We start from the raw sequence: 16267 nt of genomic DNA on the forward strand, positions 1-16267 counted from the left end.
ACTGATTGTACGAAGACTATTGCATAGCTTTTATTTTTGTATCTGGAGAGAGTCTAGGAAGTGAAAATATAAATTTACAGAGAATTATTAGGATGGGGTCAGCAAACTTCCTGTAAAAGACCACACAGTAAATATATTCGATCTCCGTCAGAACTCCTGCAGTGTGGGAGCAGCCGTAGACTGTCCATGATGCATGGGCTCAGCTGTGTTCCAGTAAAACTTTATTGACAGAGACAGTTGGCGTGGCTACCATGGCCGGTAGTTTTGCTAACTGCCGGTATAGGACATTATTGGAAGAGCTATTTAAAGGCAGTTAGTTATCTTTTAGCTACAAACCTTAACTCCTCTTCCATTGTAATGAGGTCTGTCTTAGTGTCAAGTCAATACTCTCTGTAGCATTGGATTTTCACTATACTATTAGGCTTTATTGAATTGTGTTAATGATGTAAGGGAGGGAGGAGACAGTTGCTGGCTGAGAAAGGAGTTCTGTTAAATATTGTAAAAGCTGTTGTGTAGTCCTAGGTATTATTATCTCAGAGCCATTAGCTGATTTGCCCTCTCTTAAATACTGCACTGGCTTTTGTTTTGAGCTGTCTTAAATCCAGTTTTGTTATTTAAGGTTGACTGGTTGATTATGCAAAAATTAATTGAGCACCTACTATGAACCAGCGACTGTAGACAGATGTACAGGACTTGGTTCCCGTTCTCGAGGTCCCCTCAGTTTCCTAGAATTCAGATTTCTCAAACGAATATCTCACAAAATAAGCAAGTTTTTGGCAGTATATTTCCGCTACTGTTTATTTCTTTTGTAGTGTTTCATCTGCTCCTGGAAACATTTAATATCACCTAATACTCTTTGAAGCATTTATTGATTATAAACCTCTGACTTTATAAAATACCAGGTTTATCTCTCACTCACCCTTGATCAGGCTGTTCATACTTCTTTGAAGGTGTTAATAAAAGCTGTGCCTCCAGAAGCAGAGTTAAGCATTCAGATTTGCACTTACAAGTTATGTGAAATGAGCAACCTCTTTTCTGTTTAGTTAAACCAGCTATTACACTGCTCTCCGAATACACTGCCTTCTTTGGGTTCTCCCTCTTTGTGTCTGGGACGCCATCCTGTTTCATCCACACCTCATTTAACAGAGAGAATGTCTGGACAGACTACCTCCAAGAATCTTGGAGGAAATTCAGAGCTTTTGCATCCTGGCTGTTCATAGCACTGGTGCATGAGCACTAATTTTAGTCATATCTCTTGGTCATGTATTTTGCACACATTCATCCAGTGGACTGCCGGTCCCCCCGTGTAGCAGCCTGGTTTTTATCTTTGTGTATTCTGACATCTTCACCAGGCCTGGCGCATGCTCGGCACATGATAAATGTCGAATGAGTTATTGTTAGAAAATAATAGATTTTATCTCAAAAGCCTTAAGTAACTGAACTGCTTTTGCTAGTTTTTCTCAGTTTAGCTTAAAGCTAACTATGTGTGAGTAAAATTGTTACTGGTACAAATCTGGAAGTATTTCACTGATGTTGAGACTCCATTATGAAGTCACAGCACATGAAGGCTGTGTCTGCTCTCATCTCAGGATGCAGTGTTCTGGGACCAGATGTTCCCAGGGCACTTTCCTAGGCCCCAGTCTTGAGTCACCAGGTCTCTGAAGATACTAACTCTCAGCTTACGCAGGCACCGAGGAGACGTAGGTTCTCTTGGAGATGCGTTTCTGGCTGACCCTCTGCTGCACTTGTTCCCTACACCTGTGAGGAGCTGGGCTACTCCGCTCCTTATGCGAGCCCTCAGTCTCCTCAGTTCTCCTCAAAATAGCGTTTGCTTGTATGATAGCGTTTGCCAGACTGACTGTTAGGAATGTCAGAATTCTGGCATTTAGCAGCTTGATTGTGCACTGTTACCCAGCTCCAGGAAAAAAACGTATTTGGAGAATTTATATTTTTGACGGTTTATTTTGAAGCAGATGGTTTATTCGTACAGAATTTAATACTTCCCAGAATTTCATATGAGGGAAAATGTTTTTGTCTCTTTAAAAACATACGAGGAGTTTGAAGGTGGGACAAACTAGTAATTTTTCATAAGGCAAATAGAATGACTTGGCCAGTGATTCTTTGTTTTTCCTGCTGAGAATATTAAAATTTAATTTTAATGCTAAGATGAGATAGTGATCCAGGAACTTCAGGCCCTTGGAATAGTTTTCCATACTAAATGGCCTTTTAATTGGTTTCTTTTTGTGAATTTTAAGTGGAAGTTTCTTAAATTCATCAGATAACAAGTGAAGTCTTAAGTTTCAGCCATTTGCTCCCCACCACCACCAAACAATGTCCTTTTACTATAATTTTTATTTTTTTTTATTTTAAAAAATTTATTTATTCATTTATTTATTTATTTTGGGCTGCGTTGGGTCTTCGTTGCTGCGCGCGGGCTTTCTCTAGTTGGGGCGAGCCGGGGCTACTCTTTGTTGCGGTGCGCGGGCTTCCCATTGCGGTGGCTTCTCTTGATGCGGAGCACGGGCTCTAGGCGCGCGGGCTTCAGTAGTTGTGGCTCGCGGGCTCGAGAGCGCAGGCTCAGTAGTTGTGGCGTACGGGCTTAGTTGCTCCACGGCATGTGGGATCTTCCCGGACCAGGGCTCGAACCCGTGTCCCCTGCACTGGCAGGTGGATTCTTAACCACTGTGCCACCAGGGAAGTCCCTACTGTAATTTTTAAAATTCAGTTTGCATGATATCAGAAAAACTGTAAAAATAGCCAAAGAATCCCATAAACACTTCTTCCAGATTCTCCAAATGTTAACGTTTTACCATACTTGCTTTATTATTCTTTTTTTTCTGAATTCTTTGACATAAGTTTTAGACATGATATTCTTTTTACCTTTCTTAAATATTTCACTCCTCAAAACACAGATACTAATACATAACCACACTCTAATTACTGAAATTAACATAGATACAATACTGTCATCTAAAGATTTTATTCAAATTTTACCCATTATCCCACTCGTGTTTTAAAACAAAAGAAAAAATATCTTTAATAAAGGCATGATTGGAAAATACCATGTAATTCATACACATATAGAAGACACTTATCTTGCATAAGAGCACTTGCTTCCGGACTGTTCTGGAGAGGGAGGGGATGCTGCAGACATCGAGGCCAGCCCCTCATGTTATGACTAAGGAGTAAACGTGGGATCTGCAGCGCCAGTGCTGGTGAGACTCGCGTTCTCGCAGTTTATGTGTGCATGTTATGTATTTTATGATCATAAGAATGGTGGAGGAACAACAGAATTTTAAATGCTGTCACTGTGTGGTGTGTTTTCAGATGAGGTATTAAATATTTTTAGCTGTATCTAAAAAAAATATTTTTTAAATAATCACGTGTTTTTAAAAAAATTCGTTTCTGAAAACAGCGTGAACATTACTGTGAGATAAAGTGCGATCCAGGAAGTTGGGGATCTCCTGAGAGTACATACGGTGGCTCTGTAACTCGGGTGTCACGTTGGTGGTGACGTCACCTTCCAGGGCACAGGCCGGGTGAGCCTCCTGTTTAATGTCTTTCACTGTGTATATTTAAGGGCCCATGTTTCAAGGGAGCACCCCACCCTCACCTGACAAATTTATCTACATATCCATCCTCACTTCCCTTTCATGTTTCTTAGAAAGAGCTGTCTCTTCACCTATTTAATCTGTCCACCTGTGTTCTCGAGCCCCTAGTCTTCCTTCTCAGAAAGACGTTGCTTTATCAGTGATTCCATCAGTCTCCTGTGTCTTCAGTTCTTCGTCTCTTCTGGCCTTTGTCTCTGAGCCTGAAGAATGCTCGTCGGAAGCATCCTCTTGGACAGGAGGAATGCCGTGCTCTTTGTCACTCTGCACGACTGTCGTGACACATATGCAGGCCAGTCCTTCTGAGGCGCCCTCCAGTCTGTCTGGGCTCTGACCAGTTTCCCGGCGACGTCACCACCTGGAATTCTATGTAGATCCCGACTCAGCCCATCCAGACTGAAACCCCCTCCTCAAAGTGCCCTGGTGTTTTTCACTTGCAGTCGGTGCCACCAGCACCTGTTCAGTCGCTCAGGCCAGAAATCTGGAAATCTTCACAGGTTCCTCCCTTTGCTTCTCATGCCCCGCGAGCGGGAAGTGAGCAGTCGTGTTGGCGTTGGCGTCATTTGAGTGTGTTTCCATCTTCTGTAGCCCCGACACGCCACCCTGTTCAGAAGGGCATCCCTGCTACTCCTCACCTGCTCTGCTGCACTCCCTGCCGCCGGGCGCACCTCTTGTCCTGCTTCTGGGTGGCCTTTCTGAAAGGACACATCTCAAAATGTAACTCTCTTCACCCCTGCCTTGTCTTCTGTACCCTAGGGTACGTTCCGGAGGTGCAGTGGCTCCGCCGACTTTTCCATCGGTTCCCTCTCTGAGCCATCGTAAACTCATCCCGTTTTCTGAAGGTGTGGCACCTCTCCTGTCACTCCTGCCTTTGCGTATGCTGTCTGAGTGCGGTTTTCCCTTAGCCTCGTAAGCACGTGTTGGTTGCTCCACCCACGGCTCCTGTCATTCCCTGGAAAGCCTTTCGTTGCAGCTGGCGCCTCTGCCCCCGCCCCCAGAAGCGTTTGCCTCTGATGCTAATCTCAGGAGCAGCAGCTGCCTCTCATTCACGTAGGAACCCTCACCACCGGTGTCGCTCCCTGGCTCCTAGTAGGTACTCAGCACCCGTTTGTTAAGGGTAATTGAGTCAGATAAACTCTGAGGGTGAACTTTAAAACTTGCCGTAGAGCCTCAGCGTAGGTGGTGGATGGCGGTGACCCGTGGGCTGTGGCCCCAGGGCTTGTACCACCTCTCTGTCAATTAAGTCATGGCTGCAGGGGGAGAAACTTTTGGGAGTAGAGCTGAAAGTGTGGAAGGAATAAAAATAACTTTATTTACACTTAAGTGGACTTTAATATATTTTGCGAGATAGTAAATAAGGATCTTTTCTAATGCTGTGTAGAGGGTTTTTTTTTTCTTTTCTGTGTAAGCAAGGAGGTTTTAATTCTCAGCTTTTCCATATGTCATTGGAGCACAGTGGCAATACTATAATCCTAAAAATCACATAATTTTTATGATATATTTAGCTTAAAATGCATTATGAGAATTTATCTTCCTACTATTTTTAGTTTTTTTATTATTGAAATTAGCATGGTATTATAGAATCCCGGGGTTCTTAAATGTTATCTCCTCCAACTATTACGTAATACTTTAATATCTAGACTTAACAGATGTTTACATCTCTGAGCACAGAACAACTGAAGGAAGAAGAAGCATTATCAGTAATATACGTAAACTACTGAATTTGTATGGATAATTTGTAATTTTTAATACTTGTCTAAATGCTTTATGTAGTATCTTCCATTGTTTTTTTTTTTCAGTAATTATTTTTATACTTTCACTTTCTTTTTCCCAAATAAAACAATAAAAGGACCAGAGATGAAGAAGTCCCAGAGGATGCACAGATCAGGCCAGAGGATGTTCCTACAGACCCCACTGTTAGTAATTCCAGCGTCAAACTGGAAGGTGCGCCGGACCCGGACATCAGTGCTGAAAGCCCTAGGAAGCCTCCAGGGGATGGCTCGTTACCTTGTCCTTTGTCCTCAGAGCCTCATCAGGAGGCAGCTAGTAATGAGGATGATAAAAAGCCCGGCACCTGCAGGTCTGCCTCTCGGTTGGAGGTGGGCTCCAGTGCGCAGGACTCAGCTCCCCTAGATCAGGAGTTGTACAACTCCTTCCACTTCTGGAGGACTCCTCTTCCCGAAATAGATCTAGATGTGGAGCTGGAGCAGGGCTCTGGGAACAAACTCGGCCCCGAGGGGCTGGAGGGAATGCCTGAAGCCACCTCCCCGGCTTCTGCAAACATCACCATGGCCACCAGAAAGGAACTGGAAGAGATGATAGAAAACCTGGAGCCACACATTGACGATCCCGACGTGAAAGGTATGGGAGTCAGTTCTTTATTCTGATAAAAAATGTTATTTTCTGACTTTTTTCCCCAGAAAAATTGCCTTTTAAAAATCTATTTTGACCATTGTCATCATGTATTCTTGTCTGGATAAATGTGATTAGTCTGAATTTCAGGAAATAAATTCCAGCTGAGCCCGTCACTGTGTTCCTCAGTGTAGCAGGTACAGATGTGTTGGTTCACAAATCGCTCTCTGACTTGTTCACACTCACTCACTGTTTTTACAGTTTTAACCCTAGAGTCCTGCCTTAACTCTTCTGCTCTGGATCTCATTAACCTTTTTATAAACAGCAGATGCAGTGCTGTGTTTTACGGAAAGGCTGTAGTCTGTTAGCAGTGGACAAAGATACGTCATCTTCCTATGGAACGTGGTGTTTTAAGAGCTGTGGGCGTTTGCGAGGGTCCTGCTGGTGTCTTTGTTTCTCAGTTTGGACCTTGTTCCATTGGGTTACACGTGTGTCGCCTAGATTCTGCCATTGTGAACAGCAGCCTTGAAGGTTGTTGTGTGTAAAAATAACAAGTTGCTCTCACTCAGTGGAATAGGAGTGTGGGAATGAGGTCCCAGGCCACCCCACTCTGCCTGCCGGGGCCAGGGGATGGTTTACGGTCTGGGGCCAGGAACCTGATGCCAGCGACATCAGAGCTCCTACTGATGACGCTAACCAGTGACATCTGAAATGTTACCATAAAACAAAAAACAATTTTGAAAAATCCCCAAACTGCAAGTCTTCAGATCCTTTATCACTTTGTGGATTTTTTTTTTCCTTGTTCATTCTAGAAGCTAAAATTTCTAAACTGTCAGTTTGCTCACTGTTAACAAAACACCTATTTTTAAAGCAGACAAAGCGAAACCTTCAGTGTCCTTCTAAAACACACAAAACCTTGTTGTGTTTAAACTTGGAAAATTTCATCCGTGGAGGTGATATTAGCAGTTATCTTTATTTGGCTTTAACGTATCATGATTTTTAAAGATTTCCTATGGTAATTTTATACTTGGAGAAAAACTAAATGATTTGTTTGATTAAAGGCAAATTCATATCCTTGATGGTTGAAAGTTACTTTAATTTAACTGGCAGAAAGTCGCCTTTTCCAGAATGCTGTGAATAGTATCGGGCGCCGTGAGCCTCTGAGTCTGTGTCTGCAATTTATGCTCGCTCTTCGTGGACCAGTAGTTCATTCCTCCTCCTTGTGAGTGTTTTCCATAGAATGTCCTATTTTCTATCCCTCGTGGTGGATTATTTTCCCTGAAAACCTCACAGCTTTACTGTTCTCGCGAGTTCCTCAATTGTGGCTCCTGCCCTTGATTTTTACCCCCTTGAGCCCAGAATTCTGCATTTTATGACAACCTGGTGACGTAGCAAATACTGAGGTTTGGTTTTGTTTGACAAATTAGAATCTTCATCAGAATCTTGCCTTTGCCCCCTCCCTTCCACCCCAGATGAGGAGGATGGAGACAGAATTACACCTCAGATGTGCACATCTTGGGGTGATCAGCTCTTGATAAATGTTGTCTTTACAGGTTTCTGCTTTTTGTTGAAATAAATTTTATTATCATTTGTCAACTTAAGTTTTATTCAGTTGATCAAACTTCAGTAACTCTCGTGTTTTGTTTTTTGTACGCTCCTTACCTTTATGGAAAAAAGATTCCTAACTGGCCTTTGGCCCGTTCTGGGAGCTCTCCCTTTACACACCTGCTAGTCAGTTCTCTGACACGTGGTAGACACCTACTAAATATTAATGGAAATATTGAATAAGCTACTTTAAATTCTTTTTTTTTAACAAATAAGCTAAAAGTAATATGTATAGTTTGCTTTTTTAAAAACCCTACATGGACACGTATGAGTTTCAGGATATGACTTTGTGTTTCAGAAGGTGACTAACACTGTTTGACTTAAAATTTACAGGCTGCAATTGAGATTTTAGTAGTAATACTATATTATGATTTAATCAGTTCTCTTTCTAATTCAGCTCCTACACCTGTTACAATTTAAATTTGTCATGTTGTTCTTTCTGTCCATAATGTTGATACTTTCTTAACATATTCATTGATTGACTGATTCATCCAGCATCACTTATCGAGCACCTATTATGTGCCAGCTACTCTTCCAGGCAGTGAATATATACCAGCAGCAGACCAGACAGAAATCCCAGCCTCAGAGAGCACAGAGGGTGACACACTTCGTGTGTCAGATGTTCTGCAGCAAAACATCGGTGGGCAGGATTGGGGGCGGGAGGGCTTCGGCTGCAGAATTCCTGAGCATCTGAGGGCAAACTGAACCCGTGTTAATTGTAGTAACTATTTCTGACTTTTCATACTATTAGAAGGTGTTTTGGGTTTTTAAAGGGTGTACCTTAACTGTGGGTGCTTTTTCTTTTCTAATCTGCGGTTGTGGACAGTCTGTCACAGAAGGTCTACCTTTTTGAAAGGCAGAATTAACCCCAATTGGAAACTAAGTTCTGGCCAGGGACTCAACTAGTTCTCCCGCATGTGTGTATTCTTGACTGGGGGCGGGGGAACGTCAGGGTGAGGTGGACCCTCAGAGTCGAGTTTCTGCTTTCATGAGCCACTGGGTCCCTTGTTCTTTTCCATGCTGTTTGGTGGGAATGTCGTGGGGAACAAGAGCAAGAGTTGGGATTTTTTTCCTCTGAGGCAGCCTTTGCTTCACAGTCTTACCAGTTTAACTCTTACCTTCTTTGAAGCATTGATAGATTCATTTTTTTTTCTTTGTGGGTCTCTAATCAAAAAACTTAAGTGTTTCCAGGAACTAGAATGAGATGTTCCTGTCAGAAAAAGAAAGCCCTTTCTCAGCTGTGGAACAGAAGTAGATCTTACGTGGAAGGACAGAAAGGGAGGTAGTAAAATGGGAAGAAGGTGTAAGAGAGCCCCTTTTCCAAACTCCCTGGCGTGTGGCATCACCAGGCTGATTCAGGATTGAGCCATGGCTGAATAGTGACTGATGCCGGTTTGATTGGCCGTGGCCAGTTCACAGACTGCAGAGGGGAGCTGGCCAGGCCAGCAAGTGCAGAGCTCTCTCCAGTTTCGTTAGGGCCGGTGGAATAACTGGGTCCACTGGGCAGTTGTGGTCCGAAAAATCATATTGTTTATTGATTGTAAGCAAGAAGTTGTTAGGAACTTGTGACTAACCTCCAGGACGGTGTGCGAGAGTCAGAGATGGAAAGGGTGAGCTCAGCCAGACCAGCGCTTCAGGGGGGGCAGGAAATTCCAGGTTCCAGGCTGTCCCCGATTCTGAGCGCGAGTCACCAGGGGCCGCATGGGCTCTGATCCTGGGGTTTCCGCCCGCATGGTGAGGAAAACGCAGACGTGGCGAAGGCCTGTGCTTCAGTTTCCTTCCGCTGGCCGTTGTGAGCCATCCGCTGAGTCTCAGGCAAGCCTGGGTTCTCCGGGGCCGCGGGCTCCCCGTGAGTCGGCATGAGGTCGTCCTCGTGACCTTTGTACCAGTCTTTTGAAGGAGGTAACCTCAGTGTAACTCACTGAAACTTTGGCGAACGTACAAACCTAAAGGTAGAGAGTAACATAGACGAGGAGTAGGCTGTCGTTTGCTCGGGCTGGTGGCCTGTGCGAGGCGTGTTCCGTGAAAGGCTTCCCAGGAAGGGGTCACCATGCATGAGGGAGCCCACCCTCACACCCCCCGCCTGCATCTGCGGGGGAAGAAAGCATGTTCCGGCCCGTTGGCCTCCTTTCGTTCTGTTGTGATTTCATTGTGGAAACTTGGAGGATTCTAAAAGGGGAGCTGAAGTGAGTAAAGGATTAGTACAAATTGCAGCTGAAATTCCCAAAAGAATGAGGATGCTTTCCGTGAGTAACTTTTCATGATTAGACACCTTCAATTTAATCTATTCAGTTAGGTCATCATCCTGTATGTTTCTTGTGTCTCTCTTGCTGGGTACCTTGTATACTTAACTAGAATTTTATAAATGCTATAGCATAGTAATAGGTGATCTTAATAAAATGCTGATTGCTTTTTAATAATCTTTAAATAGAGTGGGAACACACTTTCTAATCTTTGTACTAAATAAATCTGCAGGTAAACTTTATAAATTCCTATATTTTGAGCATCCAGGTGGATTGTTACTTGAAGTAATGCTAAACAATTTCTTTTTGCTAATTTTCCTCATTTATTTCGGGGGGAAGGAAGAATGCTTTATCTTCACTTTGAATGACTTTTATAAAGAAGATGTAACTCAAAACGTAGACAGTGCCATTTGCCAGACTTCAGGGCTGCTGCTTGGTTATCTGTCATTTTGGTTTCCTGCAAGTGAGACAGTGCTTGTTTGGGATCCCTGTGTTGGGGACAAGTCACTAATTTCACTTTCAAAAAGAATTAGAGAAAAGTAAAATAAACCGGAATGAGATATGAGATGTTTAAATGTAACTGCCACAGAAATCTTTGTAATTCCCATTGTTTTATGTTGGCAGGGTCTGTGTGACTGCTCTCCTGCTAAGATAGCTTAGTAAGTAAGCCTCGCCAGTCCCGCTCATGCGTTCCCGAAACATAGTTCACTGACCCTGAATTTGACTAGATAGCATCTCTCTTTTCATACTAACGCAGAATAATGTACAGTAGTGGGTAAACATTTTTAATCTCATGAAAGCATATTAGTTTTCTACTTTTTCCCGCGGAGAACTAATGATTGACCACAGTAGAGGTTTTTTCCAGCTTTTCGATGGCAGTGTCCCAAAAGCACTGCGTCTCATTGATCCCATAACCCTGCGCAGGGAGAGCCCGGGCACCCGCGGCCCCGTGCTCACAGGCCTGTCGTTCCACCCACAGCGCAGGTGGACGTGCTGGCCGCCGCCCTGCGCGCCTCCAGCCTGGACGCCTGCGACGAGGTCAGCGAGGCCACCCGGAGGGCCCCGCAGGATGAGCTCCCTGGCTGCAGACTTGACCACGGCACCTCCGGGCCTTTGACGAGCGAGGCCGTCGAGGTGAGGGCTCCGCAGGGCGTGCACAGTGAGCCGGGGGACCCGGAGCCGTTCGCGGGGCAGCCGTGGTGCTTGTCACGGCCCAGTTACCATGTCCTGTCTGTCGCTGGTTTTCTCCGTCTCCCTTCTGCATAAAGTAAAAGTCATCGTCACCACGTCCTGTCTCTGTGACATGAGTGTCATGTCCAGAGCTTGGAGTTAATAGTCAGCCCCGGGACTGTCTACATGACCACTCCGCAGCTTCAGTGTGGGTGTGGCTCACTGCAGTGAAATAATCTTACTGGAGACAAAGCCCTTTATCAAGAGTAATTAACTCTTCCCTTTTCTTTTTGGAGGGGTGCTTTGTTTCTGATGGGACCATTTCACTGCAGCGAGCAGCGCAGTATTCTGAGCGGAAGATCGGGACTTGAGGCCGCGTTGCGGGATTATCTGGACCCTGGAGTGTGCGGGTGGGTACTGTGACCAGCCCGCCTGCCTGTGTCCTGCACTGTCCTCCCCAAACCCCCCGACCCCCCACCAAGCCAGCACCACGCGGTGTCCGTAGTTCTCATCCCTTGTGTGTGTCGGCGGGAGAAGGAACACATGCTGGTGGCCAGAGGCAGGTGGTCTCGGGGCAGAGCGGCCTGGACGCTGAGCTCAGGGAGGGGGGCCTCATACGCATGGGGGCACGGGGGTCCCAGGGCCCCGGTGGATTCCTGGCTTGTTTTCTGTTGGATGACACCGGTATACTTAGAAATCTTGCGTAAAACCAGGGCTTCAGAATGAAACCCTGACCACTTAACATCATTGGAGATTTCAGTACTTTATCTGAGTTTTAGAAGGTGTTTTGTTTTCATTTTGGGGTTGGCGGGGACTGTTAAAAAAGTATTGGGTCGGCCAGAAAGTTGGTTCGGGTTTTCCTGTAACGTCGCGTGACAAACCCGAATGAACTTTTTGGCCAGCCCAATATATTTGTGAAATTAGAAATAGCCAGGAATAGAAATAGTAGAAGAAAAACTGTGTATGACATACCATACAACAGTTGCCTGAAGCACCCTCTAAATACTGTTTTATTGATAGCTAATTTTAGATATTGGGACCTTTTCAAAATTACTTCTAAATTTACTTTTTAATTACATTTGTTCTGGAATTTGTTTTCATACATTTAGCAACCTATTCTCAAAGTTTGATTTAAGGCAGGGGAATTCTTATGAGGTCTTAGGTCTGTTTATAAACGTTTAAAAGCATGAAGAATTTGTACGTATTCTTATCTTTTGGTGGCCTTGAAAGGTGAGTGAGTAACTTAGTAAGATAGTTTGAATGAAGGGAGCTCACAGACAGGACAGTGCTTTAAGTGACTGTTCTCTCCCGACAGAATATGGAGTCCGCCCTTGGCTATATTCATGATGATTCAGACTCGGGCACCAGTGGTGGTTTTAGCCCCGATGAGGAAAGGAGAGCTAAAGTGCAGGTAGGTGACCAAAAACGCTTTACTTCGTGTGGGTGTTGTTAAGTCCACTTTTAAACCCATTTCTCACCAAATTTGGCCCTTCTGATAATGTTTTGAAAATGAGGGCTAATATATCATACTTCTGATAAGAAAATTCAAGCAGTCGAGTAAAATATAAGCAGAAATCTTTCTCTTTTCACACCCGTGACCCCTTCCCCTCCAGGGTGACCGCGACCATGGGTCCTCTTGTATTTCCTCAGCGCGCCTAGGCAGACGCGCCAGCGCGTCGGCGTGCACCTTTGTCTTTCAAAGACAGATAGAGCCAGGCCGTCACGCCTGGGTCTTCATGCCTGAGTTGCCAAGGATTGTAAGGTAGAGCTTGACTTCAGAGAGGAGAACGTGGAAGTACGGCCCAGAGCCGCTGTAAAGTGCTCTCGGCTGGCAGGGTGACTCGAATCAGAGGCTTTACATGTGGGGTCGTTGGAATGTGGTGATGCCTGCCTTTCTTTTTTCTTTTTTAAAGAGTCGTGTCTTGGAGCTCTTTGCACAGGAGCACAGACTCCCCCCAACCCCGCCCCCCCACCCCCAGCCCAGCACCCACGTGGCCCCGCGTGAGCAGGGCTGGGATGGGCGTTCAGGTGTAGGTGTGCTGTGATATTACAAGTAAAGCCACGTTCATTGTGATCATGCCTGTGCTTTGCTTCTGGGACTGTCTGTGCATTATTATAAGTAGATTGCCTAGATCAAAGGGAGTGAGTCCTTTATTTCTGTTTGTTCTATTTCTTAAAAATGGAGTTGGTATTCATAGTGTTCTTTTTTTTGTTTTTTTTTCCTTAGCCCTGTAAACCTCCCCCCTTTTTTTAATTTATTTTTTTTAATTTTTTATTTTGTTGTGTTGGGTCTTTGCTTCCGCGCGAGGGCCCTCCCCAGTTGTGGCAAGCGGGGGCCACTCCCCATCACGGTGCGCGGGCCTCTCACTATCCCGGCCTCTCCCGCCGCGGAGCACAGGCTCCAGACGCGCAGGCTCAGCTGTCGTGGCTCACGGGCCCAGTTGCTCCGCGGCATGTGGGATCCTCCCAGACCAGGGCTCGAACCCGCGTCCCCTGCACCGGCAGGCAGACTCCCAACCACTGCGCCACCAGGGAAGCCCCATAGTGTTTTAAAACATGCTTTTTCAAGCCAGTGCATACAGATTGTCTCATTCCTTTAATGAATTTCCATTTTAATTTATTTTTAAAAAATAGATAATACGTTTACAAAGTTCAGAATTCAGCTTCCTTCTCAGCTTTTCTCCTCCAGCACCCATTTTGCTTTTCCCCTAAAGCAGCCAGTTTTACCTTTATTTTGTAGCTCCTTCCAAAGCTAGATTTCACATACATAAGCAAGATCGTAGATATGTTCTTCTTGTCCTCGCATTTATACAAGTGGTTAGAGGTATGTACACTTTAAGTTTCTATAGATAATTGCTAAATTTCCATCTAAAGGCGGTTGTTGTTGTCGTTTTAAGATCCTTGTTGGTGACAATGCAGAAGAGGGCCTGCTTAGCCTCATCCGCTAGCTTAGCCTCATTCAGTAGGTTACCCCAGACTCTGCAATCTCTGCCAACACTGAAAGGTGCTGAGCTTATTTTTAATGTATCTCTTAAATTTAGTAAGCAGCTCTCATCATCCTCTAAGCTGTTTTCTGTTTTAAGATCTTGTTTGTTGTTTTCCTCCTTGAAGCTGCTTTTATTCATTTATACATGTATCTCCCTTGGCGTGTTTTCTTATCTCTTTTCAGTTATTGGAAACCTGAAACTTGGAGATTGGTTTTTCACTACTATATGAGGTGCAAGTGTGCCTAATTTACAAAGTCTGCACTCTCTCTTGGTTAGGACGTTGTGCCCCAGGCCCTGCTGGATCAGTATCTCTCCATGACCGACCCCTCCCGGGCGCAGACAGTGGACACCGAGATCGCCAAGCACTGCGCCTACAGCCTGCCGGGCGTGGCACTGACCCTGGGCCGGCAGAACTGGCACTGCCTGCGCGAGACCTACGAGACGCTGGCCTCCGACATGCAGGTGCGGGGGCCCTGTCCACGTTCCCTCGCGTGCAGAGAGCTTGCCGGTGACACCAGAGCACTCCCCCGTGGGTCCAGGCTCCTCCCTCCACCTGAGCAGCCTGCCTTCTTTTTTGTCTGAAGTGCTAGAATTAGCTTCCCGTTTGACCTGCTGAGGTTCCTAACTCAAAGGTGCTGTTGTCTAAAGTTCAAGTGCAGATTGATTCTTGAGAATATAGGGTTTCATTTTACCCCAGAAACAGTGTTATAAATGCTTCCTCCCTGATATTTTTCAACCTTCGCAGAACTGCAATTGCTTTGGCGCTGCCGAGGTCTGGGCCCGGCGGGCAGCACAGTGTGGGTGGGAGAAGGTTGATGGGTGTGTGCGTGCCTGTTTGTGCACACGTGTGCTCACCACCACCACCCATTTGAGAAACAAGAAATGGGAAACATTGACCCCCGGTCGTTTGTGGCTTTTTGTGGCTGTTTTCCCAGGCTTTGCCGACTTCATCCCCCCGCCCTTGGGTCTGGCTTCCATACACCCAAGTCCCTCTTCCTTCAGCGACCTTCCTCTCTCAGTTATTTGAAGGCACCTGCTGAGACTAATTTATACTGAGTTGTGAATGGTTATCCCTCGGTGTCTCAGTTGGCTCGGCAACTTGGAAGTCGAGCGTCCCCTTGGGAACATAGTTTAAGTCCCTCCTCCGACCTCTGGGGAAGCTGATCCCTGCTCAGCCCTCAGGGGTGGAACTGGGCATGGGACACATGGCCGATGACCAGCGAGTGTTTCACCCTCTGTATGAGTGGCTTTCCACCTTTATTCTGTGGACTCTCGGGGCTGCTGGTGAGGGGGACGGCTCTGGATGGGCAGGGCTTATCCGAACATCCTGCCTTCTTCCACTTGATACATTGAACATGGGTACAGCATTTTATCTCAAGAACAGGTTCTTGTGTTTGGGGGTGGGGATGAAGCCTTTGTTCTAAACAGCTTCTCAGCAGGTAAAGTTTTAAACTAAATAACAAAGTAAAATTTTTTAAATTAAGGTCACATGAAGAAAAAGATGTTTTTGACATAAAGTTTCCTGTAAATGGAGCGCATTTCTGTTCCGGTGTTCTTTTCCAGGGCTGCCCGCAAGAGATTTTCCCAATCTTGTATCTCTTTAATTGCCAGTTCTTTAAAGCGAGTTTTGTGGTTGTTTTTAATCCAGGGTAGTCTGTGCGGAGTCGGGAGGGGCACAGTGCAGGGAGAGGCACACCAGCCAGCCTTCGAGCCGTGTGGGACGCCAGGAAATTGGGCATCCAGTGCTCCGAGAGCTACACAGGCTTCACCACCAGTGATCTCCAAGCATTTTTTTCCTTCCTAAGTGAAAGGGGGATAATATATACTATGCAGGGACTTTGCATTTTTCTGCCAGTTTTTGATAGAAAGTAGGCATTTAAAACTTGGTATCTATTATTACTATTTTATTCTGATTTAACTTGAGATTAATAACATTCAGATATAATAAATTAACCTTCATGCATTGTGCAAAAGTTAAAGTACCAAGACTTTGTGATCAGCTTACTCACGCAGTTGTCTTTATTTCTGCAGTGGAAAGTTCGAAGGACCTTAGCCTTCTCCATCCACGAACTTGCAGTCATCCTTGGAGATCAGTTGACAGCTGCAGATCTGGTTCCAATTTTTAATGGATTTTTAAAAGACCTCGATGAAGTCAGGATAGGTGTCCTTAAACACTTGCATGATTTTCTGAAGGTAATTGTTAAGTTCTTTTGTATAAAAACGCACTAAAATTCTACTGTAGAGTTGAAGTTTTGACTTTATGCTGCCATCAAGATAGGTTTCTGTATGTTCTATGTAACAA

At 45.1% G+C, this 16267-nt stretch overlaps 1 protein-coding gene across 4 annotated transcripts in view; it reads left to right on the plus strand.

The window, feature by feature from the left end:
• PPP4R1 (protein phosphatase 4 regulatory subunit 1) overlaps positions 1-16267 on the plus strand; it is a 70888-nt gene that overhangs the window by 38579 nt on the left and 16042 nt on the right. For all 4 annotated transcript variants that reach the window (XM_059894688.1, XM_059894687.1, XM_059894685.1 and 1 more), the window contains 5 exons: positions 5458-5969; positions 10788-10942; positions 12294-12389; positions 14242-14427; positions 15997-16158. In XM_059894688.1, coding sequence (XP_059750671.1) covers positions 5458-5969; positions 10788-10942; positions 12294-12389; positions 14242-14427; positions 15997-16158 — 1111 coding nt within the window. The remainder of the gene's footprint in view (positions 1-5457; positions 5970-10787; positions 10943-12293; positions 12390-14241; positions 14428-15996; positions 16159-16267) is intronic.

The sequence above is a fragment of the Balaenoptera ricei genome, chromosome 14 (assembly GCF_028023285.1).
Source record: "Balaenoptera ricei isolate mBalRic1 chromosome 14, mBalRic1.hap2, whole genome shotgun sequence".
Lineage (NCBI taxonomy): Eukaryota > Metazoa > Chordata > Mammalia > Artiodactyla > Balaenopteridae > Balaenoptera > Balaenoptera ricei.